Source organism: Hemicordylus capensis, chromosome 8, assembly GCF_027244095.1.
Source record: "Hemicordylus capensis ecotype Gifberg chromosome 8, rHemCap1.1.pri, whole genome shotgun sequence".
NCBI classification, from domain to species: Eukaryota; Metazoa; Chordata; class Lepidosauria; order Squamata; family Cordylidae; genus Hemicordylus; species Hemicordylus capensis.
Window position 1 is genome coordinate 2,453,653 of NC_069664.1, and position 27,717 is coordinate 2,481,369.

The 27,717-nt window shown below is 47.6% G+C and overlaps 1 protein-coding gene across 6 annotated transcripts in view; it reads left to right on the plus strand.

Moving 5' to 3' along the window:
- Positions 1-27,717, plus strand: part of AAK1 (AP2 associated kinase 1) — an 87,807-nt gene that overhangs the window by 33,314 nt on the left and 26,776 nt on the right. For all 6 annotated transcript variants that reach the window (XM_053269190.1, XM_053269189.1, XM_053269191.1 and 3 more), the window contains exons 3-13: positions 2,250-2,368; positions 4,064-4,172; positions 5,831-5,973; positions 11,076-11,197; positions 12,824-12,905; positions 17,884-18,016; positions 18,253-18,356; positions 18,858-18,937; positions 24,008-24,162; positions 25,030-25,325; positions 25,596-25,832. In XM_053269190.1, coding sequence (XP_053125165.1) covers positions 2,250-2,368; positions 4,064-4,172; positions 5,831-5,973; positions 11,076-11,197; positions 12,824-12,905; positions 17,884-18,016; positions 18,253-18,356; positions 18,858-18,937; positions 24,008-24,162; positions 25,030-25,325; positions 25,596-25,832 — 1,580 coding nt within the window. The remainder of the gene's footprint in view (positions 1-2,249; positions 2,369-4,063; positions 4,173-5,830; positions 5,974-11,075; positions 11,198-12,823; positions 12,906-17,883; positions 18,017-18,252; positions 18,357-18,857; positions 18,938-24,007; positions 24,163-25,029; positions 25,326-25,595; positions 25,833-27,717) is intronic.

Below are 27,717 nucleotides of genomic sequence, written 5' to 3' on the forward strand. Positions count from 1 at the left end.
TATTTGGTGGAAGATCAAGTGGCTTCCCTTCCACAATACTCCTGCGAAGCAGATTCCTTCTTTCTGCTACAGATTATCTGAACTGTAGATGGAGAGTCTTCCAAGTGCCGTCTGCACCTGGCCTGGGCAGATTGCCTGCTGCGGTGATCCTTGATCCTATGCCACTAGAAAATGACACTCTGACCTCCTTGGAGAAAAGGGCAAGATTGCAAACCTAACCAGGACTTGCCACAGCAATGATGATGTCATCCCCCCCTCGCTTTTTTTGGGGGGGGGTTGTATTTCAAGTGCTTCTGCACAATGCAAATTAATGGAGCAGCAAAACACCATGTGGCACAGTAATGAGCTTGCATAATTGCCTGTTACTATCAATATGTTCTTGACTTTGATTCCTCCGTTTTGAGAACTTGCCTCTTTAGACCTCTGGTGTAAGCAGGCGAAGTGCTGCAGTTGTGGCAGAGCAAAAGTCAGTGGGAGAGGGAGGTAGTTGCTCAACAGGACTCTCTTTACTTGCAAAAAGAAGAGCAACCCACATCTTGCCCTCCCCTCACCGACCTGCTGGTCACCTGGTGATGCAGGTCAGGACATCAGGGTCCAATTCAAGGTGCTGGTTTTGACCTTTAAAACCCTTAACGGTTTGGGCCCAGGGTACTTGAGGGACCGCCTGCTCCCAAGGGTTGCTGCTCGCTTGACAAGGTCATCTGAGGGGGCTCTGCTCCGGGTGCCGACAATGAGGGAGGCTCGGTTGTCGTGGACGCGGGACGGGGCCTTCTCTGTTGCTGCCCCCAGACTCTGGAATGCTTTCTCGGTGGCCGTTCGCTCCTCAGTCTCCATCACAGCTTTTAGAAAGCATGTTAAATCTTGGCTTCTTATCCAGGCTTTTATATGCTGCTGCTTTTTTGTATTTGTACTGTTTTTTGTGCTGTTTTAAATTTTTAATCAGTTTTGTTTTATATTTTTAGCTTAATATTTTAATTGTGCCATTTTTACAATCTTCTTTTTTAATTTTGTTGTAAACCGCCTTGGGATTGTTTTAATGAAAGGTAGTATATAAATGTAACAAACAAACAAACAAACAAACAAACACAAACAAACAATAAATAAGTTACAGCCACATCTCCTCTGAAATGGATTGGTGGAGGGCTGTGTTGCTCTCAGACTATATAGGCAAGATGCCAGCCATACAGAAGACCCCAGGTTCAACCCAGCCTCTCCAGTTTGAAAGACCCTTCCCTGTTGGAAACCCTGCTGAGCTGCTGCCCATCGCTGTAGACTATCCTGAGCGAGGTGGACCAAGGCAGCTCCCTGTGCGCAGTGGAGCTTTTCCACCTCTCCATCCAGATGGCAGTTCTGTATGCTCCACCCCAGCACCCATGACTACCATCACGTGCCAAGTCAAATCACAGTCTGTCTAGGGCCCTGAGGAAACTTGCATAGTGAATTCTGAGAAATCCTCAAACAAATTTAGGGTAACTTTAGTGGGGGGAAATTCCGGAAGGTTTTCCAATACAGAGTTCTCCAGAAAACGCACATCACTGGCTGTGAGAGAACCAGTAGCATGTTGCAAGATGTGCAGCAAAGGCTACCGTGAACCCAAGTTACCTCTTAGGCGATGCTGCCCGTTGAGCCTGTGTAGGAGGCCCCGCCAGAGCAGTCAGCCTCTGCCAGGAGTGAGTAAACTTGCTCTGCTTTGGGGGCTGCTGAGCAAAACGACAGACCCTCAGAGAAGTATCTCCTCTTCTTGCCCCAGTTGCTGCTCCTGCATCCTTCCAGTTGGCCTCTTCTGGGATGAGTAATTCTGCCCTGGCTTTGCATTGGATCCATGCTGGATCATTCAGTGGCTTCTGATGTAGACAGACAGCAGCCTTATTCACCCGCAGAGGAGGCTGCCTCTTGCATCTCTGCATGAGGCAGGAGGCATGCCTAGAACAGCAGCCCACAGGAACAGGGGTGGAGTCCACTGAGTGCAGGTAATTCTGGCCTAAAAAGAATTCTCTATCTAAAGCAACCCCTTTCATGTTCAAATCTGTCACCTTCCTCCCATTTTTATTGGGACAAAAAGTGTGCTTTGGCTGTATAGGCACCTCTTCCTCTGCTCTTCGGATAGAAAGCTTGAGGCCTGAGCTGGCTTTCCATCCAGGCAGCATGGAAAGGCCGCCCTGCTTTGCTTCAGCAGGAGGACCGCGTCATGGGCTTTCAGGCCGCCCTCTGAATTATTGACTGAGGTTTTTTGTTTCATGTGTCTGCAGGCGGGTTTGCGATCGTGTTTCTGGTGAGGACCAGCAACGGGATGAAATGTGCCCTCAAACGAATGTATGTCAACAATGAACATGACCTACAAGTCTGCAAGTGGGAGATTCAGATCATGGTAAGCAGACACGGTACCTGAGATCCCAAAGTTCTTTCGGTGTGGATAGTCTTACGGTGATTGAAAAATTGCCCATTTATAGACCTGGGGTGGGGTGGGGAAGGGAAGCCTCTGGAATGGCTGCGGAACCCGCAGAGATTCTAAATGATCAAAACTGTGTCTAATTGAGTAAATTGGAGGGGGTGGGGGGTCTGGATGTCCGGGGCAGAGCCAGGGAATTCTAGTGGGGTGAAATCCTAAGGAGAGGGGGGAGTTGGGGTTTGAAGTCGTAGTGGCTCATCCCAATGAGCCAGGGGTGCCAAAGGAGGCAGCTTCTGGGTTGCTCCTGTCTCTCCCACCCCTGCAGGCTGGCCATGCATTGGGTAGAGCTGTGCCGTTAACTGCATGGCCCTACCTGACGAATGGCCAGCCTGTCGGCAGGTCAGCTCTTGTGTGGAACCAGAGAGAGGGTAGCAACTCAAGCTGCTCCCAGGAATTAGTGGCCGCTATGCCGCCTTTGGTGTCTCCCCCGGCTTGTTAGGACCAGCCGCTTTTGGCTTGGAAAGTAACTGGGTGCTTGGAGAGGTTAGAACAATACTCAGATGTGCCATCTGCGCACCAAGTACTGTATTTACTTGAATCCAAGATTGGGCTCTCTGATGTTTAAAATCAGGCGGTTGTCTTAGAGTTTTAAAGACAACCCCCTAAGTACAGGTTCCCTGTACAGGAGTGCTTTCTATCAGCTCCGGCTGATTCGACAGCTGTGTCCATTCCTTGAAGAGGATGACCTCAAAACAGTGGTGCATCAGCTGGTAAACTCCCGGCTGGACTATTGCAATGCGCTCCACGTGGGGCTGCCTTTGTACGTTGTCCGGGAACTTCAGTTAGTTCAGAATGTGGCAGCCAGATTGGTCTCTGGGGCAACCCGGAGAGACCATATTATGCCTGTCTTGAAACAGTTACACTGGCTGCCGATATGTTTCTGGGCAAAATACAAAGTGCTGGTTATTAGCTTTAAAGCCCTGAACGGCTTAGGTCCGAGTTATCTTAGAGAGCGCCTTCTTCTGCATGATCCCCACCACACGTTGAGGTCATCTGAGGAGGTCCGTCTCCAGTTACCACCGGTACGTATGGTGGTGACTCAGAGGCAGGCCTTCTCTGTAGCTGCTCCTGGGCTGTGGAATGCACTCCGGGCAGAAATCCGCAATTTGAATTCTTTACTGGCCTTCAGGAGAGCCCTTAAAACCTATCTGTTTGGCCTGGCCTTCCAATGAATAGTTAAATAGTTTTAAATAGTTAAATAGTTAATACTTTTAAATAGTTGTAATTGGTTTTAATGTTGTAACCTGTGTTTCAGGGTTTTTTAAAATTGTTGTGATTGTTTAATTACTGTTTTATGATGTTTTAATTGTTAATTGTTTTATACTGTTTTATAATTTTTGCTTTAATTGTTAACTGATTTTAATAGTTTTGTTTTTAATTGTAAACCACCCTGAGCCATTTTGGAAGGGTGGTATAAAAATCGAATAAATAAGTAATAAGTAATAAATAATAAATTAAACCTCTGTTTTTAAGAGAGTTGTCTTAAACTCAGAGTGGTATTCTATTTGGGTAAATAGGATAATAATTCTGCTTGAAGCGGGGTATTTTGGGATGTTGATCTTGCTAGCTGAGGCCTGTAATAACCAGTGCCCCTTTCTCTCTCCCCTTTAAAAGAGGGATCTTGCTGGACACAAGAATATTGTTGGATACATCGATTCCAGTATAAACTCTGTGAGCAGCGGAGATGTTTGGGAAGTCTTGATTCTGATGGATTTTTGCAGAGGTGTGTAAAAGTAGCTATATGACAGACTTGTACAGTAGGACTTCAGTTTCCAAAAGACCTGTGTGACATCCAGACTCAACTCTGTTAATAACTGGTTTGGCTAAATCATGAATTGTTGATCAAGCAGTGCTGGAAAATGCAAACAGCATAGATTCATGACTTGCAAATAAGCCCCTAGAAGTTACTAGTCCACAAACTGTGCCAGCCCATTTTCCCCACATGCACATGCCTGTGTTGCTCTTCCGTGGACTAAAAAAGAAAAAGAACAAAGCACTTCCTTGCCTAGTTAAGCCAAGCCCCTCATCTCGGCCAACAAGCTTGGCGCATTCATATAATTTCCCAGTTACAGAAATTGATCAAACCAAACTAAAACCAAACAATAAACATCAAAGCAAAACATACACTTTCTGCATTGAAAGTTAGGAAGCAAGCCTAAAAAATAGTGCTTTTTAGTCAATTAAGAAGGGTTTTACTTAGTAAATAATACTTTAATAATAATTTTAAATAAAAATAAAGTTTTACTCACTTTAAATCTGAGTGATCAGTTTAAAACCGCAGACCTGATAACAAGGATCCTGCAAAGTGTCCGTTCAGAACAGCGGAAATGGAAAGTAAAAATTCCTTAAGAGCAGCTGTTCTTCGTCTGTTCCAGCAAAAGAGCCCCTCTGTGGCACCTTCTGAGAGCTCTTGCTTCCATAAAGAAGACCCTGTTGCACTAGCTGCATGAACTGGACAGCCAGGTGATGGGAGGAGCTCCGAGAGGAGCAGGAGAGAAGCTGTTGGCCGTTCTCTTATGCAGGGGAGGAGCCATCATGGGGCACATGGGTCCCAAAAACCTGCCCCTCCTGCCTCCAGGGCCGCCTTGCTCCTCTCTGGGGCTGTCTGGCTTGCCTTCTCTCCTCTGCTGGCCAGCCACTCCGAGGGCGGCTGTGTCCCTGCAGCAGTTAGGAGCATGCTGGGGAAGCCAGGTGAGCAATGGCGGTGGGGGAAGGAGGAGCATCAGCCGGCTGGGAGAGGGAGGCAGGAGGCAAGTGAGGTGGCTCCCAGAGGCCTGCCACCCACCAGCGCCACCTCCTGCCTCCCTTCACTCGGCTCCCAGATCCATCCTCCCTTGGGCCCAGGAGCCTTTGAAAGGAAGGAGGATGGGCCTGGGAACTGGGGCTGGCCCGCAGCGGTGACAGCAGGGGGGCCGGCCGGCCGGCATGGCGAAGGGCGAGGGGGGCACCACTGTGTGTGGGGGGTGTTCACTACATGGCCCCGGGCCATTCTCTTCTTGCTGCACCACTGCTCTTATGGAGCATCTGCAGGTGTGGCCCAGTTGTGCAAGCGACTCCAAGCAGTTTCTTTGGGGATGGCAGTTTTCAGAGATGCACCGTGGAGTCCTTAGCACCGTTGGAGACGGTGCTGGGGGTTTGGGCACACCTCTTGCATCGTGTGGCTAAGCAGCCTGAGATGCCCCGAAAGGGGAGCAGCCAGAAGGGAGCCTTTTGCTGTCCCTCGGTCTGTGTGCAGTTGTGATGGGGGAATGGAAGCTTCGTTGACCTTTTGGTTGACGATGCCTTAGAAGGCTGGGGGAGCTACCATCTTGGTTGACTAGGATGCGCTCTCTCTCTCTCTCTCTCTCTCTCTCTCCCCCTCCGTGGCTGTATCATTTTCAGGGGGCCAGGTGGTGAACCTGATGAATCAGCGCTTGCAGACTGGGTTCACGGAAAATGAAGTCCTGCAAATCTTCTGCGACACGTGCGAAGCCGTGGCTAGACTGCACCAGTGCAAACTGCCCACTGTCCACAGGGACCTGAAGGTAACTCACGGCTGGCTTGGTGAGCTGGAGAACTGGGTGGCACCAGGAGACCTTCTGCATGATGATATCACCTCATGGCATTGTTGCTTGGTGGTGGAGCATGTGTCTGGCATGCAGACGGCCCCTCGTGCAGTCCCTGGAATCTCCTGTGGTTGTTTTTTTTTTAAAAAGAAGACCTCTGCCATCTGTGATGGAAAAGACCTCTCCCCAAAGTCTTGGAGGGTGTTGACTGTCAGAGAAGAAAATACTGGGCAAGTTGGTCTGGGCTGGTGTTGGGCAGTTGTGTGTGTCCACATGCATGACATGGAAATTGTGAACATTTATTCCTTTTCCACTCAAACTGTTGAGTGGCAACAGTTCTGTGACTGGCTACCCTGCACATCTTTGTAAGTAAAGTGAAGTGTGCTGTCAAGACAGTTTCGACTCCTGGCGACCACAGAGCCCACAGGTTGTCTTTGGTAGAATACAGGAGAGGTTGACCATTGATGATGCCTTTCAGCATCTTCCTAGATTGCTGCTGCCCGAAATAGTACCAGTGGGGATTCGAACCGGCAGCCTTCTGCTTGTTAGGCATTTCCCCGCTGTACCACTTAAGGTGACACACATCTTTGTCACCATTTTATTTATTTATTGCATCTTAGCACCTCAGTTGGCAGGTAATGACATCATGACTGGTAGAAATGGTCTTGCCTCTCTCTTTACTTAAAACTAAATATGAGCAGGATTGTGTCTTGTCTTCACAAGAGTGTGTGGATCAGCACACTGAACTTGCAGAGTATGGTACGTGCCTTGGAATTCTGCTTGCCAAATGTCTAGTTTATGGTTACGGAGACAGGCTTGAAAATGTGGAGTGAAATCTCTGAAACTGGCTGAGATTCCTGCCTTGGACTATGCCTTACAGGGAAGCTAGAGGTATAAACTTATGAGCAAGTAAACACATTTCTAGTAATTGGAAAGCAGGGCTTCAGCAGCCTGCATAGCTTTTGCCCCTCACTATGGCTTTGCAGAAGGAAAATAAATTTCTGTTCATTTTTGGCCATTTCACTCCTGTCTTAAACTCGTCCTCAAGGGAAGGCCATGCTCAGTGCCAGGTGGTTCACCATTCATGTCTGCACTGGGATTCTGTCTCTCCTCCAGTCTCAGGACAGTCTGAAATGGCAGCCTGCCCCATCCTACATCATTTTGCCTGAGATGTATACTTGTCGTGGAAGTTCACGTTCTTCACAAGCTGATATAGGTACACAGTTCAACACTTGGTGATTATGGTTCAGAAGCGAGGCCTTGGCCTGCCCAACAGGCCAAAGTCTTAGTCTGACTTCATAGATTGCTTTGTTTATAAAAAGGTTGAGCCACTTTCCCAATCCGTGTAAGTGCTCAAAGTGATGTATAGTTGATGATTACATAAAACTCTTCTGCACAGAGAGTGCTAAGGTGAGAAACATTTAAGGTAGTAAATATTTCTGTTTGGAGTTTCAGTGGATGGGCCCAGTCACTCTGTGGACATTCCTTTAGGTGCTGCTGAAGAACCTTTTTATCTTGGGGAGATGACAAAAAGATATATCTTTCTTAAAGCAAAATTCCCGCCTTGCGCAAAAAAAAAAAGTGAATTCTTTGTGTGCATATGCAAAGTAGCCAAGATGACTGTCGAAACAGACTAATTCAGTCTTCTGAATGTGCAGTTTTTCGGCATCCGTATCATATAATTGTTTTAGGAAAGGGTTTTTTGGATCTGTTCAGAACATAAAAATAAATGCTGGGACATCTGCAGTGGATTAAAGAGGTAATCCTTTGTGTATACTTGATTATGTGGAGAGTAGCAGTTCCAAACTGCCTGCCAGAATCCAACACCCACCCTAAAATCTCCCTAGATGGTCTGTGCAACATCTGGTTACCTCTTCCACAGAATATCCCTTGATAAGAAGTTGAAAAATTTATTGGAGGGAAAGCAAATAAGGCCAGCGGACTGTGCAATTGTGGTTGGCAGAAGCAGTGGGCATTGTCCATGCTCAAAGGACCAGGGCCTTTTCTGCCCACACCCCACTGCCACAGGTTTTCTCTGGTTGCTTACAGACTCTGCAGGCACCTTCAGTGTGGAGCACTGATCTGTTCTCTCTTGTGGTCTGAACTTTATGTTATGGGGGAGCAGTGATACAGTGGATATCTAGAAAATCTCGATCTGTAGGGCTTGAGGGGGTGCACTGAATGACCTTCTTCCTTCTGGTCCAATAGTTCTGTGCACATTGATGGAAAGGCAGCCAGGGTGATGAGAGAGGATGAATTCAGGAGAGGAGGGTCTTGGGACCTCCCCACCCCCCAGTATTCTAGCTTTTCTTCCTTTCCTCTGTACATCTTTTCCCTGCAACCAAGTGATCCAGTTCTCTCTTCAGTTCATTTGAGAGGCTTGATTTATTTATTTAATTACTTACTTATTTATTTGATTTATATACTGCCCTTCCAAAACTGGCTCAGGGTGGTTTACATCAAAATTTGTCATAGTCAGACTCATGGTCCATCTAGCTCGGTATTGTCTACACCCGGGATTCGCAACGTTGGGTCCCCAGATGTTATTGGACTTCAACTCCCATAACCCCCAGTTCCAGTGGCCTTTGGTTGGGGATTATGGGAATTGAAGTCCAATAACATCTGGGGACCCAATGTTGAGAATCCCTGGTCTACACTGACTGGCAATGTAAACCCATCTCCAAGGTTTCAGGCAGGAGTCTCTCCCGGACCTCCCTGGAGATGCTGCCAGGGAGTGAACCTGGGGCCTTCAGCATCCAAAGTTGATGCTCTCCCACTGAGCTACAGCCCATCCCTTAAGGGGACTATTTTACAGCACTCCCATGTGGTCACCCATCCAAATGCAAAGCAAGGCAGATCCTTGGGACAATTCATGCTGGCTACCACAAGGCCAGCTCTTCTCCCCTGCATTGTCATGCATTGCCTGAGTAAGTAAACACAGTGGTGTAAGCTGCTGATTTTAGGGTCCAGATCTGATGGTGAGTCATCTGTCCAACAATGCTCCATGGCCTGCTGCTGTTCTGTTTGCAGCAGATACCCTTGAACATTCCGCCCCCTGGGTCAACCAACCAACCAACCAACCAATCAGTCTTTATTATGGACATAGACCAGCATAAAGTAAAAAGGGTGATTTCAGATTACGTTTTAAAAGTAAAAGTGGGTATTAAAAGCCTACTGGTGCACAATATACTGAGAGACTATACAAATCAAAGATAGGAGTAAAATTTAAAATGGCTGCCTAAATCAGAGCAAGACCACAAACTTAATGACCCTTAATGGCCGAGACATAAAAATTGCAGTTTAATGAGAGTTATATCAATTTAGGGCAAGATAAAAAGCCAAGAAGTTGTGGGCTTGTAGAACTGTAGGAGCACTGGGCTGCCATGAAGTGCTCTGAGGCAGCAGGCAAAGGTGGGCTCGAGTTAGACCATAAAGTTGGGTGCTGGGCACGAGCAAGAGGTCCTCATCCTCCAGATTTTAATCGCTGCCGTGCAGAACTTGGCAACACTGTTAGTGGTGGCAGGGATGCTATCAGATAGCAGTAAAGAGGTGTAAAATTGGTCCGTATGATCTGGATACTTGTGTAGTAACAGTAGAATGAGGGTGGCACAGATGTCCCTGTAGCACAAACACTGAAGGAGGACATGCCCTGTTGTTTCTACTTGCCCTGACGTTCCAAGAGTGGGATCTCTCTCACTGTCTCTCTCACTCTCACTATCTCTGGATAGTGGGATCTATCCACTACACCAGCCAGCGTGGTGTAGTGGTTAGAGTGCCGGACTAGGACAGGGGAGACCCGAGTTCAAATCCCCCTTCATCCATGAGACTGGCTGGGTGACTCTGGGCCAGTCACTTCTCTCTCAGCCTAACCTACTTCACAGGGTTGTTGTGAGGAGAAACTCAAGTATGCAGTACACCGCTCTGGGCTCCTTGGAGGAAGAGCGGGATATTAATGTAAAAATAAATAAATTTAATAAAATAAAATAAAATCTCCCTGTAAGTACCCAGAATGTTGGGGGGCAATATGCTAAATCATTGTAAAACCGCTTAGAGAGCTTCCAGCTATAGAGCAGTATATAAATGTAAGTGCTGTTGCTATTGCTATTGCTAATGTCCCTCTAGCACAGCTGAGGAAAGAACATGGCAGCGTGCCAGCATGGAGCCCTCCTGTGCTTTGGGACATCCAGTTGTGTTAGGGATGCCACAGGAGAGGTAGTATACCTGAGTCCTTCACTGACGAGGAAGTCTGGGGCTTATATCAGATGGGCACTTTATTCTGTAATACGCTGAGCCCCGTTGGGAGACTGTTGGCGCCATCATTTGGGGCCAGGGACACGACGGAGAGCCCTTCTCTTTGCCCCTCTTGCGACTGAGGCTATTTTCCCGTTTGCTGCTCTTTTCTCCAAGCTTTTCCTTTGCAGCCCAAAGGGCTAGATTGCCGAAAGCAGAGCTTTTCCTGATAGGTTTGTCACTTGTCTGGCAGCCTGCAGAACTGCAGGAAAAGCCCTCCGCTTTCGGCAACCCTGTCAAAGGCAGTAATTGTATCCCGCTAATATTGTGACGAGGCGAGGGAGCATTCTTGGTCATCACGGCTGTGGAAGAGGAAGCTGGGTCCCTCTGGGGGGCTCTCCTCTGACAGAGACCTGGGTTAGAGGAGTAAACCGTAGCCCTCTCCGAAGTCGTTTCTGTCCTAGCCCGAGCGCATTTGTCCCCTTGCTTTTAGAAGCTGCTCTCCATGGTGGTGATTTATTGCAGATTGTAGACAGTCAACAGAGTTGGGATGGGGCCATCCCTCTGTGGAAGAGCACCTCTTCTGCATGCAGAGGGTCTCAGGTGCAACCCCAGTAGGGCTGGGCAAGACCCCTGTCTGAAGCCCTGGAGAGCTGCAGCCAGTAAGTGCAGACAGTATACTGAGGTAGATGGGCCAACGGTCTGACTCCGTATGAGGCAGCTTCATTTGCATATGGGAGGGGGCATAGCTTGGTGCTAGAGCGCCTGCTTTGCATGCAGAAGGTTTCCGGTTCACTTCTAGTCCAGAGCATCCTTTGTCCTGCCCTGATGTGTGCACACTCTGTTTCCAGGTGGAGAATATTCTGCTGCACGATCGTGGCCATTACGTCCTGTGCGACTTTGGAAGTGCTACCAACAAATTCCAGAACCCACAGCTTGAAGGCGTGAACGCGGTGGAGGAAGAGATTAAGAAGTACGTGTAGGGTCTCGAGTGGCTTTTCTCAACTCTCTGTTATTCCCTGTTGATTTGTGTGTGCATGTTTGTCATACAGGAGTGCTTTTCCATAGTATATAGTATCCTCATCTGTATCATCGTTGCAGTAGCCCTTAAGAGGAATATGATCTATATATTTCCACTGGATATGAAGGCCAGAGGCTGTAAAGGCCATTTCCCCAGCGGCCACCCAGTGATCCAAGGCAGCATCGGTTGGGTTAAAGCCTGATTTGCTATTCTGGATCTGGGTATTACATGCTTGCTTGCTTGCACCACATGGGTACCCCGCTCTGTGTCTGGAGCTCCCACAGGCACAAGGGCTGCAGCCCTGGGGATGGAATATTTGGAGACACGTGTGGGATGGGGCGACAGATGCAGGGAAGGGGGAATTGACCCGAGTCAGTGACTAATCTGTCGCTGCGCTATGGGGCCTCTGTATCTGCGAAAGCTTGGTCCATCCAAGGTGATGGTTGTGTCTACACTATTTTAAAACAATGCTATTTAAGAATTATTCAGCAAAAATGTTCTCACAGTGCCTTGCGTAGCAAAAAGAATGTGGAGATGGTTCAGAGTTCCGTTGGGATTAGCAGTCTAACAAGAAACGCCGTAGTGATGGCCACTTGGATGAATGGGGACCATTGCAAACCTCCTTGCTACACATGAGAGGCACTGCTTGAAAAAGTCTCTCTCTGCCCAGGTAGCAGAGGTGGGGTTAGAATCCCTTATGGGGAATGATAAAGCACATCTTAAACTTAATGCAGATTCCCTGTAACCTTTCACAGGGAACAAAGGGAACTGGAGTTCTTGGAGTGAGGGCAGCTAGGAATCTCAGACAGTGATTTCTTGGCACCCCAGGTCCTGTGCCTATGGCAGTTAAACTAATCCAAAACCTCGGCCAGTTGGTAGTGTAGCTTGGTGCTTAGAAAACGAATAGCTTATAAAAGCCATTCATATGTGGCAAAGATACCACTTGATCTGAAATGCTCAGCTTCTTCATGCAGGGGCGTAACTATAATAGGGCAAGGGGAGACAGTTGTCTGGGGGCCCACTGCCTTGGGGGGCCCCCAGAGGCAAGTCACATGACTGACTCCCCCAGCCGCGCACCTGCCCGGGCTTCCTTCAGTTGTATTCATCCTCCGAAATTGATGTGAGTGTTAAGACCTGGAGCTACCAGAACAGCATGTCTTTCTCTAGTACCATGAAATGACTTGCATCGTCCACAATTTACAAAACCTTTTAAAAAATAATTTAAGATTTCTTTACTTCATGAGCTGAGCTTCAGTGAGGGGGGCCCCATTTTAAAATCTTGTCTCTGGGCCCACTCCAACCTTGCTACGCCCCTGTCTTCATGTAGGCAGGGAAAAAAGCGTACTTCCCTCCCCCTTCCGCGACTGTATCAGCATGCGTGGAATAGTTATTTAAATCCTTCTGAAGTTTTGTAAGTAAAAACTAGGAGAGCTTAGTTAAACTGCTGTGCTCTCTAATCAGGAATTATATTTCCTGACTATCGGTGGGTGGGTGTACCTCCTTGGAAGGAAAAGGAAGTATTTGCATAATTTCTGGCCAATGACCAAACTTTTCTTACCCCATTACCTCACTTTGTAGGTACACCACGCTATCCTACAGAGCACCGGAAATGGTCAACCTCTACAGCGGCAAGCTGATTACTACGAAAGCAGACATATGGGTGCGTAGGACACCTTCCTGCAATTGTCTAGATGCCCATGGCCTGCAATCTCTCTTGGCTAGAAGCTAAACTGGGGAAGTCATTGGGTCAGCTCAGCACCCTCTTCTTGACATGTGGCCAAAAAAGAGCCTCTGTTTGGAGCTTCTGAGTCAGGGGGTCCCAACTATGGGTGCCCAGATTTTTTTGATTTTTTATCTTCAACACACTCTCTCTCTCTCTCTCTCTCTCTCTCTCTCTCTCTCTCTCTCTCTCTCTCTCTCTCTCTCTCTCTCTCTGCCTGATATATACATCTCTAGGCAGTGTGCACAATCCATATTAGAATATCGAAATAAGCAAAACATTTTCACAGAATAAAAATAATTCAGAGAGTGAAACAATTAAAATATTTTACAAGCTAAAAACAATTAAATAGTTTAAAATTAGTTTTAATTAAAAGCCTGAGAAAACAGGTGTGTCTTTGAGGTCTCTTAAAAAGTAATCAGAGATGAAGAAGGTCTTATTTTGACAGGGAGCACATTCCAAATCCTTGGGGCAGCCACAGAGAAGGCCCAATCCTGAGTTGCCTCCAGACAAGCTGGTGGTGACCGTAACTGGACTTCCAGGCAGCAGGGTTCATGCCAGGGTCCATTCAGATGTTGTTGGAATACAAATCCCATTGTCCCCAGCCACAATGGTCAAAGGCCATTGTGGCTGGGGTTATTAGGCGTTTTAGTCCAACAACATCTGGGGACCCACATCTGGGGACCCCTGTTCTAAGTATCTTCCATTCAGTGTCTTCTAAGTATCTTCTGTTCCATTCTAAGTATCTTCTAAGTATTTTCCATTCCCTTCATAAGTGTGGCCTTAATAAAAACAAAAATGCCACATGTTTTAGTGGCCCAAAGTGCAGGAAAAATTAGCTTAATGTGAAATGGACGTGTCATTCAAAGTGAGCCCACCTGAGCATGGCATTCCATGGTTGAAGCTGGGGATGGGGCTTTTATTTTATTTATCTATCTACCACTCTGTCGGGGTCCCTATGGGATCTCCCATCAACGCCTGGTGGCTAGGGCGGGTCAGGCCTCAGAGCTCCGGCCTCCTTGCCTCAATAAGCCCAGCGCCTGTTAACTCCACAGGCTAGCTGGGACTGCTGCTGATCACCAGGCCTCCATCTCTCTGGACTCCCTTATTGGGCAGCCCTCACTAGTCTGGCCCCTCATCATCGGCCTTATATACTGGCGAAATCTCATGGGTATTCCCGCGAGATTTGCCAGTCTCATGGGAACTCTCAAAATATTCCCCGATCTCATGAGAGTTCATCGCGGGATCGCACAGGGTGCCCTCCATGTCTCGCGAGATCTCCTCCTCTTTGGGTGACACCAGGTTGCCTGGCCAGTTCAGGCCTGTTGTGGGGCCATGCTGTGGGGGCAAGGGCACAGTTTCTGCCCCTATTCCCGGGGTGAGCGTGTCTGTGTCGCCCCTAGGCTCCTGTGAGCTCTGGGCACCCTCGGCGGAACCATGACACAATCATATTTATAATTGATATATACAGTGCCATTTGTCATTGCCTGGATGGGAGGCTGCTTGAAAGCCCCTACATTAGGTTGACTTGGTCTTCCCCAAAGAAAAGTTGAGTAACTGAATTATATCCATTGAATAAAGTGGACTACTGTCTTCATGACATGCCCTGCTTGTGGACATGCAGGCACATCTGGCTAGCCAATACTGGCAACCAGATCGTGAACTAGATAGACTCTTGATCGAGCAGGACTCCTCTTTATCTGTACTTCTTACCTGTATATTCAAATTCTATGTTCCTTACAAATTACATTATTTGCAATTGCAAAGTTTCAACTTACAGGTGAAACTCGGAAAATTAGAATATCGTGCAAAAGTCCATTAATTTCAGTAATGCAAATTAAAAGGTGAAACTGATATATGAGACAGACGCATTACATGCAAAGCGAGATAAGTCAAGCCTTAATTTGTTATAATTGTGATGATCATGGCCAAATCCACAATCCCAGAAAATTAGAATATTACATGGAACCAAGAAGACAAGGATTGTAGAACAGAACAATATCGGACCTCTGAAAAGTATACAGTGTACTGTGCTTGATTGGCCAGCAAACTCGCCTGACCTGACCCCATAGAGAATCTATGGGGCATTGCCAAGAGAAGGATGAGAGACATGAGACCAAACAATGCAGAAGAGCTGAAGGCCGCTAATGAAGCATCCTGGTCTTCCATAACACCTCATCAGTGCCACAGGCTGATAGCATCCATGCCACACCGCATTGAGGCAGTAATTGCTGCAAAAGGGGCCCAAACCAAGTACTGAATACATATGCATGCTTATACTTTTCAGAGGTCCGATATTCTATTCTACAATCCTTGTCTTCTTGGTTCCATGTAATATTCTAATTTTCTGGGATTGTGGATTTGGGGTTTTCATGAGCTGTACGCCATGATCATCACAATGATAACAAATTAAGGCTTGACTTATCTCGCTTTGCATGTAATGCGTCTGTCTCATATATCAGTTTCACCTTTTAATTTGCGTTACTGAAATTAATGGACTTTTGCACGATATTCTAATTTTCCGAGTTTCACCTGTAGTGCAATCCCATCCCCTATATTGTTTATGCTGCTGTTCTGAATTTTCAAGCTCCATAGTAATTGTTTACTTTTCTTGCTCTTTACTTTTTTCCATCTTCAATAAGTGCCAGTATTTATATATGGACTTCAAATGCTTCTTGGACATGGTAATATTTTTAGACAACAGGGTTTGGGGAAGAAAAGTCTCCACTTCTGCCTTAACCTCTGGGTTTAACGTCACGTTGTTAACTGGCTTTTAAGGTGTACTATGCTTTCTGTTCTCCAGATGTGTTTCCAATGTTAGCATAAATCCTAGTTCTGAATCTGAGCTATTCTTGTCTTTAGGAACAACTTTTAAAAACAATATAATCAGTTCTCAAGTAACCACTTGGGCAGCCCAACTGTAAAAGCACAGGCCTTTTTCTTGGAATAGAAGTGCCCTCAGAGGTCTATGCTAGAAAAATCTTTGGCCAACATGCAAATATAGTATTTTCTTTTGATCTAATTCATTATTCATTACTCAGTTGTGGTCTCCTGCCAAAAATAGTTCTCCTTCTACTCATTACTCAAGATATTTGATAAGTTCCATAGAATTCTTTGACTGTTTGTTTGAGGCATATAAACACACTAAAGGGGAAAATAGGAAGATAAGTTTCATTTGTTCATTATAGAACTTTAAAGTTCTGTTTCTTCCAGTGACACTTCTTCAGTATTTTATGTTTAGAAGCCCCTAGTTAGAACTCTCTCTTTTTGTTCTTCATTTGTGCAGAAGCATAGAAAAATCTATCCCCTGAACCAAAGCCCGAAGGAATCTTTCCTCCTTAGCCCCTAAATAGATTCTTTTTGCAAAACAGATGTCTTGTTTTGCTTCTCTTTAATAATAGACTTGCAGCTACTCCTCCTTAAGCAGTTATTCAACCCTGTAACATTTTAGCACCACCAGCTTTAATTTGTTCATCTTTATCAACACTAATATTTTCATTTAAAGAATAATAAACAATATAACAGCAAAAGGGAATAGACTAGATAGTAAGGACTCCCCCGCTCTGGGCCTTTATATTTAGTTTAAAATTTATAATTTATTTATGACATTTTCTAAACAAATGTTAAGGGGTTTCTTCTGTTGCAGGCTGTGTTTTATTTATCAGTCTATGTCTTGAATCTGTAGTTGCTCGCACATTTTGTCTTCTCCTTGATATTCACTGTGTATTTCTGTGTTGATCAAAATCATCTGAGCCCAGCTCTGTCCCAGATAAGAGATAGTTTTTTTCTTCCCCCCTGTGGGGATGTAGAGGGGGTATTTGAGGTTCTGGGGTTCAACAATGGCCAAGCTTCCCCACACGTGGTCTATAAACTCAGGGGTGCGTCTAGCTTTCTCTGTCTCGGTTCTTTTCTCAGAGAGATGCCTGTATCCTAATTCTTGTGTTCCACTTTTGGATGTCTCAATGGCTGCTGTAGATTTTTCTTTGTCATCAAAGAAGACCATAAGACTCAAGCTATGTGCCCATCGGTTTTTGAATGACTAACTCAATTCCAGACCTGGCGCCTCCAATACAAAACGGAATCAGTGACTCCCAGGAAAACTAAAATAATGGATGGTGAAGTCTGAGCTGCTCTCTGGATCTAGAGTTGATGAGCTGTCAGTCTGCAGAGTTTCCTCCTATGAATGCGTATTGCAAACCTAGATAGAGGCCCAGTTTCAGAGCTTAACCAAGCAGCCAGTCTTGGTGTGAGGGAGAAGGGAATATATAGGTGGCCCCCCTGGCCCTCCACCAGGTCACCTAAAGCAGGGGTTCTCGACCTTGGATCCCCAGGTGTTCTTGGACTACAACTCCCATCGCCCCCCTCCCCCGGCTACAACAGCTGAAAGCTATAGTTGTCGTCCATATAGTCCAACACCACCGGGGGTCCCAAAGTGGAGAACTTCTGGCACAACCTTTCCATATAACTGGGATTTCAAAAGTTAGCTCTTGAAGCTTCTCAGCCCTCTAGCTCAGAATCACTCTCGGTGCGCTAGAGGCAAAGCTGCCCCTCTTAGCAGAGCCAGCAGCTCCTACATTCCTAGATTCAGATCAAGCCGGTTCTTGCTGACCTACAGCCTGATGTGGGTCCTGTCCTCCAGGCAGGCCAACTTTCTCTTGTAGCAAGACGGAGCAAACTAATATCTAACAGCAGAACTCCTTAACTTGTAATTTTAAATTTGGTTTTAACTGAGATTTGTTTTTTTAGTCCATTAGATTTTTTAATTTGGCGTGTGTGTGTGGTTTGTGAGCCACCTTGAACAGTAGTATGCCAGAGGTGGGGGGTATAAATATTTTAAATATATAGAGCCACAGGTGGCAATGGAGATGGCTGACATCCACACACATAACCAGCTAAAGACTTGCTCCTCTCTTTTCAGGCCCTGGGCTGTTTGCTGTACAAACTCTGTTATTTTACTTTACCCTTTGGGGAGAGCCAAGTAGCCATTTGTGACGGAAACTTCACCATTCCGGACAACTCACGCTACTCCCAAGACATGCACTGCCTCATCCGTGAGTATCTGGCCTCAGTCCGAGAAGCGTCTCCTGGCTTTCAAAACCCAAATCCCTCCCAGGTATTTCGGCTTGGGACCCAGAACATTTGCTTGGAGCACCAAGGGTCTGACTCGGTATATGGCAGCTTCCTATGCTCCAAGGTCGGGAGCCAGTGCTGGAAAATGATTCAGATGTGATTTGGCTCTCCCTAGCACCTGATGCCTCCAGAGGCTAATCCGTCTTCTGTCTTGTAGGATATATGCTGGAACCAGACCCTGACAAGAGACCTGAAATTTATCAGGTCTCCTATTTCGCATTCAAGCTAGCTAAGAGGGACTGTCCGGTCCAGAATGTACAGGTAGGTGGCAACTGATCCCTCACGGAAGGAAAGGAGATTCCTTGACCCACTCCTATGGGGTCAGGGTCAGGTTATTTGGGTTTACTCTCCTTTTAACCTCCAGAACATTTAGGTCTGCAAGAAACAAGGACTGATAGTCTTCTAACTATACAACATATACCTTCCCATGTACTGAGCTGAACCATATTTTTTAAAAACCATGTTCTCTGTTGGTTTTCTTCGGTAATGTCAGAAGAGCGATTTCTGTACTCTGTATTGGTACCCTGTACTCCTTTACTTGGATTTGCCATCTCTAAGCATCCTTCACGGCTTCCTCCTCCCCCCTCCTGCCCCCATGGTTATTAATTGTGCTAATAAACTCTGCATCTCTCTGAAGTGAAGATAATGACTGAAGAGCTTTGGGTTTCCCCCACTTGGGTTGCACTCTCTCTCCCCATAGCTTCTGATTATGCTGGGTAACTCTGCGCACCGTCAGTAATGAGGCTGGGCTTTGCCTTACAGAATTCTCCCATACCTGCCAAACTCCCAGAGCCAGTGAAAGCCAGCGAAGCCGCTGCGAAGAAGAGCCAGCCAAAAGCCAGGTAAGAGCATCTGTCTGCCTTCCTGTGGTGTCCCCTTTGCTTCTCTGAGGTGGAAGGTCAAAACGCAGTGCTCAAGAACTGCTGTCAGTTCAGGCTGCTACCTGGAGGCCCAAAATTAAAGGGCGTGGTATGCTCTCTAATTAAGCTGAATTCGAATTGAAAATTAAAGGGCCCAAATAGGATCCAGTTCATTCCCCACGGTGTCCTTACAGGTCACAGAGAAAGGAGGCGTCCCCCAGTTTCATTGAGTACCACCCAGAACCCATCCAAACGTAAAATCCCATAGTGCAATTTCTGCATCTTGTCCAGGCCTGCTCAGCTTAGGCCCCCTCCGCTCTTTTTGGACTACAACTCCCATAATCCCCAGCCACAGTGGCAAATAGCCAGGAATTATGGGCGTTGTAGGCCAACATCTGCAGAAGGGCCGAAGTTGAGCAGCCCTGTAAAATTAAACTTTTTGGGAACATTTTAAATAAACCCTTCTTAATAAGAGCTTCTACCTCTTCTCCTGGCTAAAGTATGCAGTCCCTTCAGTTCTTCCCATCTGGCTTGCGCTCTAGACTCTCTACCGAATCCGTTCCTAGGTGATCCTTGGAGCACAGCACTCAGAACTGAGCAGCCTCATCCCGTTTCCCCCCTTGTACTTGAGTAGTCCAGCTGTTTTCCCTCTTCCTCTGCATTTTCCTTAACTGTGGTGTGCTTGCATCTTGGCATTTCTACGCTCTTTGTCTGGGACGAGGGTGCCGGAAAGGAGCCATGATTCTGGTTCCCTACCAGTTCGGTAATCCTACAGCCGTGGCTACAAGGCGCACCCTCCAACTGACTCCTGAGCACGGGGTCTCAAGCCAGACACAAGTCCCTTTTAGAACACCAGCGTGAACGGCTGCTCTTCAAGGTTGCCAGCTCATTATGCCTTTTGTCTGCTCTTCCCCAAACTGTACAAACTGCAGATTTAAATAGTATATTGTCTCCAGCTTCTGCATGTATTAAGTGATGTCGACATGTTCCAGCTGTCCTTTCCTCAGAGGTGGGAGGAGGGGAAATGAACCGTGCAGGGGAAGAGGCTATACTTAATGTGTCAGATTAATTTGGCAAGCACGCCTGCTTTCAGGCTCTGCCTTCAGAGAATCGGGTGATGAATTGTCTCGTGTTTCTGTTTCAGTGCCGTATCACCTTGATGGCTCTGTTCCTGCTGGTGGTAGCATGCTGGGGCTCTGGGTTGATGCTGAGTGGGCAGAGGAGTCCTGCAGTTGCTGGAGTGGCTGCTGGTTCCGTCTCCTCTTCCCATTCCAGCCTCCGTGTCTTCTGCCATGCCATGGCCAGGAGATTGTCAGCCCATTTTGCTCCGCTGCCCCTCCTTGACCAGGGACAATTCCTGGTTTCTGGATCCCGTCCCTGGTCCTTATTCTTGTCTTTAAGGGGAGCATGTCTAAAAAGTGGTTCTGCCACATTGCTGGTGTGTTCCTCCTCCCTAGGGTCACTTGAAGCCAGGTTTCTGAGTAGGGAGTAGATGCATCTTGTGTCTAATGCCAGAATTCTCCCACCTGGGTCCCCAGGTGTTGTTGGACTTCAACTCCCATCTTGGGGAGTGTTAATTCAATGACATTTACTTCATATTGCTATTAAGTACTTAAGAGAGCCCCTCCTTTGCCATGAGCCCTGCTGCCACCTATTAAGATCATCTGGGGAGGTCCGGTTAGGGTTGCCATCAGCTCTTTTGTATTTTAAAATTGTATTGACTTTTACCATAGCTTTACAATCAAACTATATTCATTTATTTGATTAAGTAAGTATTGACTTCCCGCTTATCTGTCTGCTTGGTTCACGTTAACTATACATATAAGCCATTGCTATAATAATTCAAAACATACATACTCCACATTTCTACTCGATTTTACCCAACCCAACCTGCTGTTATTACTATATTTCAAACCCTGCTGAAAGGTCCATATTAGAAAAATACTTATTCAAGTAAAGTAAAAATGGTTCCCAGTCTTCTTTGGAACATTCCAAATTTTCATCCCTTATAAGTGCTGTAAGCTTTGCCATCTCAGCATATTCCAAATTTTTTATCAACCAGTCTTCTTTTGAGGGCATCTTATTGTCTTTTCATTTCTGCGCATAAACTATTCTAGCCACCGTGGTTGCATACATAAAAAATGTTAAATTTCTTCTGGAAAGCTCTCCTTGAATTATTCCCAGCAGGAAGGATTCTGGCCTCTTAGGAAATGTCATTTAAAAATTTTTCTTCAGCTCATTATATATCATATCCTAAAAAGCCTTTGCCTTCCTGCATGACCACCCACATATGAAAAAAAGTTCCTTCACATTGTCCACATTTCCAGCATTTGTTTGAAACATTTTTATACATTAATGCTAATTTTTTCGGTGTCAGATACCACCTATACATCATCTTATAATAATTTTATTTTAAGTATAACCTGAAGTAAACTTTAAATCAGTTTTCCATAATTTTTCCCAAGCAGCCATATCTATATTATGACCCACATCTTGAGCCCATTTTATCATAGTTCATCTCTTGTCTCCTCCAAAAGCAACAACTTGTACATCTTAGAGACTAGTCTTTCATCACCACCAGCTCTTTTTGGGGTGGCTTGGGACTGGGCCTTCTCTGTGACTGCCCCAGGGCTTTGGAATATGCCCTCTGTCAAAACAAAAACTTCTCCATCTCTGACTGCTTTTAAAAAGACCCACAAGATGCATCTGTTTTCTCTGCCTTTTAATTAAAAATTAATTTTAAACTGTGTTTATTCTGTGAAATTGTTTTGTGTTCCATTTTTATATTTGTCACATTTTAAATTATGTATACCACCTTGAGATACCTATATTGGGTGGTATATAAACATGATAAATCAACAGACAGGATGGGAGTTGTAGTCCCATGCTGAGCATCTGGGGACCCACTTTGAGAACCCGTGCTCAAATGCACAGCTGCAGAAGTGCATGCATGTGGCCGCAGAGGCATCCCAGAGCTTACTCTCTGACCGCTTGGTGAGACTCCATTTGGAACTGTCAGTAACGGGTTGTAGGAAAGCTGTGTGTTTGCCCAGCAGAGCTTCAACCAGAAGGACAGACAGCTTCCTGCCTTTGTAAATGTGTGGAAAGCAGGTGACCCCAGAGTAAAGCACAGAAGGTGACGTACAGCCTTCAGCAGTTTGTAATTAGAGGCGGGGTGTGGCTCGAGCAGCCATCCTTGGAAAGAGAGCTTGCACACTTAAGAGTGCGTTGGCGGATGTGTGTGCTGCCCTGTCCCTCAAGCCCTTCAAACTCCTTCCTGTGCTTTAGTGAAGCATTTTCTGAGCCAGCCTAGCTCCATCTGTCAGGCCTTGGCAGGGGCTTGCTCTTGACTGACAGGTGCTGAAACAAGGGTCTATGAAAAGATCTATGAAAAGGCAAGGTTGAGGCTGGTGGAAGAAGATCTGGGCTGAGAGGTCAGAAGCAAGGGCTAGTTGGGGCCAGGATGAAGGTATTCCTCCGGCAAGACGGTCATGTAAGTCAAGGCAAGAGACGTCGTCGTTTGCCGATGCTTGGAGCTGGAAGTTGCTCAGATGGGCCAGCTCTGAGGCTAAAGCTTTATAGGCCTAGTTGAACTGGGATTGGCCTGCAGGGGGTCAGCTGACAGCTGCAGCAGCCTGTAAGACTGCAGCACTGAGTTAGCCCAGTTTTCAAGGGACGCAGAGTGGAAATGCTTGACTAACAAGCAGAAGGTTGCCGGTTCGAATCCCCGCTGGTACTATATCGGGCAGCAGCAATCTAGGAAGATGCTGAAAGGCATCCTCTCCTACTGTGTGGGAGGAGGCAATGATAAACCCCTCCTGTATTCTGCCAAAGAAAACCACAGGGCTCTGTGGGCACCAGGAGTCGCACTCAACTTGACGGCACACTTTACTTTAGAGTATCAGTGGGACAGGAGAGAAAGTGCTGGGACCCAACTGCTGAATTTACTGTTCAAGAGATCCACACCACACTACCCTGAACACATTATCCTTCCTGTTTTCCAGTGGAATTCATAGTGGCTAATAGCAAAAGTTTTTTTTTTTTTTTAAAGCGGAGTTAAAACCTTCAGGCCAAAAATTAAAAATGGTGGAACCATGGAACTCAGCTATGGAGATCAAGTGGAAATCTCAGTCACAGATAGCTAGGAACATCGGAAGCTGCCATATGCTGAGTCAGACCCTTGGTCCACCTCACGCAATATTGTATTCACAGACTGGCAGTGGCTTCTCCAAGGTTGCAGACAAGAACCTCTCTCAGCCCTGTCTTGGAGATGCTGCCAGGGAGGGAACTTGGAACCTAGATGCTCTTCCCAGAGTGGCTCCATCCCCTAAGAGGAATATCTTACAGTGCTCACATGTGGTCTCCCATTCAGATGCAACCAGGGCAGATCCTGCTTAGCTAAGGGGACAAGTCATGCTTGCTACCACGAGACCAGATCTCCTCTTTCCTCTAACTGGCAGGGCACAAATGTTCAAGGGGTCTGAACTGGAACAAGTTGTTTAGCTATCATTTAGAAACCCCCAAAGAAGGTGTTAATCATAGCTCAAGGGGAGAGAGAGTTCCAGAGGACAGGGGAAGCCACCACCAGGAAGGCCCTGCTGTCACTCGAACCTCAAAAGGCCTTCTGCAGTCTTACCCAGGGCTCTCTCCATCTCTAATACTAACACAATGACTCCAAGGGACTGAACAGAATACCTGGCATTCTGCACTTGGAACCACAAGCCCCAGTCTCTCTCCAGCTGGAGCTAATTACGCAAATCAGGAGAAGTATGCAGAGTTGCCCAAAAAGCCATCCTAGATGGAATTTGTGCAGTTGCCTTGCAGAACTCGGAATTATGTGGCTCTCTTTTTGGTGGGGGCAGGAAATAAGTTGCCTGTTTATGGGGGAAATGTGCCAGCTGTTTGGAAGCAGGCTGGGGGATTCTAAGAATTGGGTTCTTGGAGAATGGCTTGTGGTTATGCTGAGAGAGGACCTAAAACCTATTTTCTCTCTTAAAGAAACAAGCCTTCTCGTTTTCTGTGGCTTATGTATGTTTTCCTTCCTCCCCCAAGGCTGACAGATCCTATTCCTACGACGGAAACATCTATCACCCCACGCCAAAGACCCAAAGCCGGGCAGACGCAACCGAATCCGGGGATACTTCCCATCCAGCCTGCTCTCACTCCAAGGAAGAGGCCCACAATCCAGGCAAATGTCCAGGCCCAAGGTGAGCGGGAGGGAGGGGAGACAGGCACCTTGGGGGAAGGAGCCCCACGGCCGGAGAGGGAGAGAGCCTGTTCATGACACACTCCGAGCTCAGTTCCAGTTGATGGTTTTGGCTGGAGGCCCCTGCAAAATGAATTAAAATGTGCAGAAAGAAAGAAACTTAAAAACAGTCACGGAGAGGTTAGGTAGTCCATTACATCAAACACATCTCCTTAAACCAAGTGGCATGTAACTTGGATATGTTGAAGACGCAACTCTTTTGCTAAGTTTCTTATTCATTATTAATGAAATCGGTTTTCTAAAGAACTGACCATTTTAAATTCAGGCCTGTAACCAATCAGCTCTGCATTTCTGACAGTCTGGATAGAAGGATCGTTTAATACAGAGCTACACAACTTTGCCCCACCCCCCCACCCTGCTGCTCTAGGACTACAACTCCCATCCCCCCCAGCCACAGTGGCAAACAATCGGGTGTCATGGGAGTTGTAGTCCAATGAGAGTGAAGATGCTCTGCCTCAGGGCTTCCCAGCAGGGGGTCTCGTTGGGCGGCAGCTCCTCTCTTGACTAGCCACAATGGCTGAAAGGCCCTGTGACTGGGGATGATGGGAGGTGTAGTGCAACCTCATCTGGGGACCCAAGGCTGGAAACCCTGACCCACAGTATTGAGAGAAAGACGCCAGTCAGACCAGGAATGCCCACGCAGTCAACAGGCTGCCCGTCTCTCCTCTCCTGGGCCCTTATCCGTGCTTTAATTCTTCATTGCTTCCCAACCACCGTTCTAATGAGAAGAAAAGTGAACTGGCCCAGCGGGGCTTCCGGCCGAGCGTGGGCAATGCCCTAACCTCCCGCTGTGTGCCCTGCCCTGCAGTTGTGGCTCCGGTGTCCCTGGCCAGCAGCCAGCCCGCCCTCCCGGCAAGCATCCCGCAGCCGAAGGCCCTGCCTCAGCCGAGTCAGCCTCTGCCGCCAGCGCAGCCCAAGCAGCCAGCCCCCGCGCAGCCGGCCGCTGCCTCCCAGGCCCCCGCGGCTCCGGCCCAGGCCACCCCGCAGCACCAGCTCTTCTTGAAACAGCAGCTGCCGCCGCCGCAGCCGGCACCCCCCCCAGCGGCTGCATTTTATCAGCCGCCACCACAGCAGCAGCAGCCGCCGCTCCTGCCGGCTCCGCAGGTGAGGCTCTTTGGGGTGGTGGGTGGGTTTCTTGGACGCTTCCTTCTCAGCGGTCCGTCACAGCCGAGATGCCGAGCGTCAGTGGGCTGGGGGGGGGGGTGGCGGTTCTCCTCCTCTCCGACCTAGAGATTTCTTTTCGGGCCAAGCGGATGTGTGCAGCTGCCCCCTGCCCCATCTCGGCTGGCCTGTCTTGAGCTGCCCAGAACGTGCCAGGCCGCAGCTGATCCTGAAGCAGGGCTCTGAGTACTTGGCGTGATATTCCCGCTCCAGGCCGTGCCGCAGGCGCCTCCGGTGGCCGTGAAGCCGCAACTCCCGGGGCTGCCGCAGGTGGTGGCGGCACCGGTGCAACAGCAGCCGATGCAGAACTACATGCAGCCGCCGCAGCCGCTGGCGCAACAGGCTGCCGTCCCGCAGAAGCCGGCCACAGCAGCGGGGCAGCAGAAGCCGCAGGCACCGCCCCTGCTGCAACAGGCGGCGGGACAGCCGACCCCTACGCAGGAGCAGCCGGTAAGAATCTGCAAGCATGAGGAGGAGCTGTTTGGTAATAGATCGCCAACTGCCATATTGACCTGACTCCAAGACAAGGTTTCCCTCCAGTTCTTTCCTGTTAAATATGGGGTGGGGGTTTGTCTTAAATTCAGAGTCCCCTTTCTTTTGGATATAACCTGTATTTATTAGCCTCTGTCTTTTAAGGCATCGTCTTAAATTTGGAATTGCCTTCTATTTGGGTAAATATGGTACTGGAATCTGCACACAAATGAGCTTGTTGGGCCGTGATCGGGAACTAATTTTCTTAGAAGGCCATTTCTAGAAAAGAGAGAGTGAGGGAATGTGGGTGCCTGGTTGCATATGAATGAGAGACTAGAAGTGTGAGCCCTGTAAGAGATTCCCCTCAGGGGATGGAGCCGCTCTGGGGAGAGCAGAAGGTCCCAAGTTCCCAAGTTCCCTCCCTGGCAGCATCTCCAAGAGAGGGCTGAGAGAGATTCCAGCCTGCAACCTTGGAAAAGTCGTTGCCAGTCTGGGTAGACAATACTGAGCTAGATAGACCAATGGTCTGACTCAGTATATGGCAGCTTCCTCTGTTCCTAATGATGTCCCTGCTCATCAAGGTCTTCTTAGATGGTGGTTGTCAAATACATTTTGAACAACAACCAATTCTTCTACAGTAGCAATTATGCTTACAGTTGTTGGCTTGGAGAACCAAGTGGTCTAGCGCAGGGATTCTCAACGTTGGGTCCCCAGATGTTATTGGACTGCAATTCCCATAATCCCCAGCCCCAGTGGCCTTCAGTTGGGGATTATGGGAGTTGAAGTACAATAACACCTGGGGACCCAACGTTGAGTATCCCTGGTCTAGCGGACAAGAATGTTTGGATATGGATAATCCAAATCTCCCCCCACCCCACGTGTTGTGGAGCAGATCTGGAAAAGGCTCCTGGTCACCCCTGGTCTTCATCACCATGGTGTCATACTGTGCATGCTCTCTCACTGAGCCTACCTCACAGGGTTGTTGGTGAAAATAGATTGGGATCTTTTCCCCGCTTGGGTGCTGCCCTGTGCTCCTTAGAGGAAGGGCAGGATTCAGGCATGTAGGAAGACCTCCACTGAGCCATGGCCTCTTCTGGGATGTTGACAACTCAGGCAAGCTACTTGTAGTCCGCAAGAAGCAATACAAATGGTGTGCAAGGAATCCCCATTTTAGTTTTTGTGTTCAGAATAAAGTGGAGGAATTGATTTGACTTTGCTAAATGCCTCTCGTTCGCTTTCATCCTGAGCTAGGTATTTGTAGAACGATTCTGTTTGTCTTGGGGTGGAGTAGTCGCTGGAGGGAAGGAAGAGGTTTCTCAGCAAATGTCACCACAGAGCAGTTGCTCTGAGCTCTTGGCCTCTACCTCATTTCTTAGGAGGGTGGCTAAGGCACCAAGTGACATGGCAAACTCTTCTTCATTCCAGCAGGGGCCCCTTGAAATGTGACTGTGGAGGTCCAGTGGCTTGCTATAGAAGGATGGGGGGAGTGTTGAATTGATCTGTGGGGCTCTTCTTGCATTTGTTCAACTTAGCAAGCTCCTGCCCTCTGTTGTCCTTGCTGTTGGATCTTCATTTGAACAAGGGGATTCTTGTAGGTCCTCTTAGCAATTGCTAGGAACATACAAAGCTGCCTTGTACCAAGTCAGACCCTTGGTCCATCTAGCTCAGTATTGTCTGCACCTGATGGGCAGCGGCTTCTCCAAGGTTACAGGCAGGAATCTTTCCCAGCCCTACCTGGAGATGCTGCCAGGGATTGAACCTGAGACCTCCTGCATGCAAAGCAAATGCTCAGCCCCCGGTGTGTGGGAAAGAGTTGGTGCCTCCTGGCCTGGCTTGGGGTCAGTTCTTCCACAGAAGAGCTGTG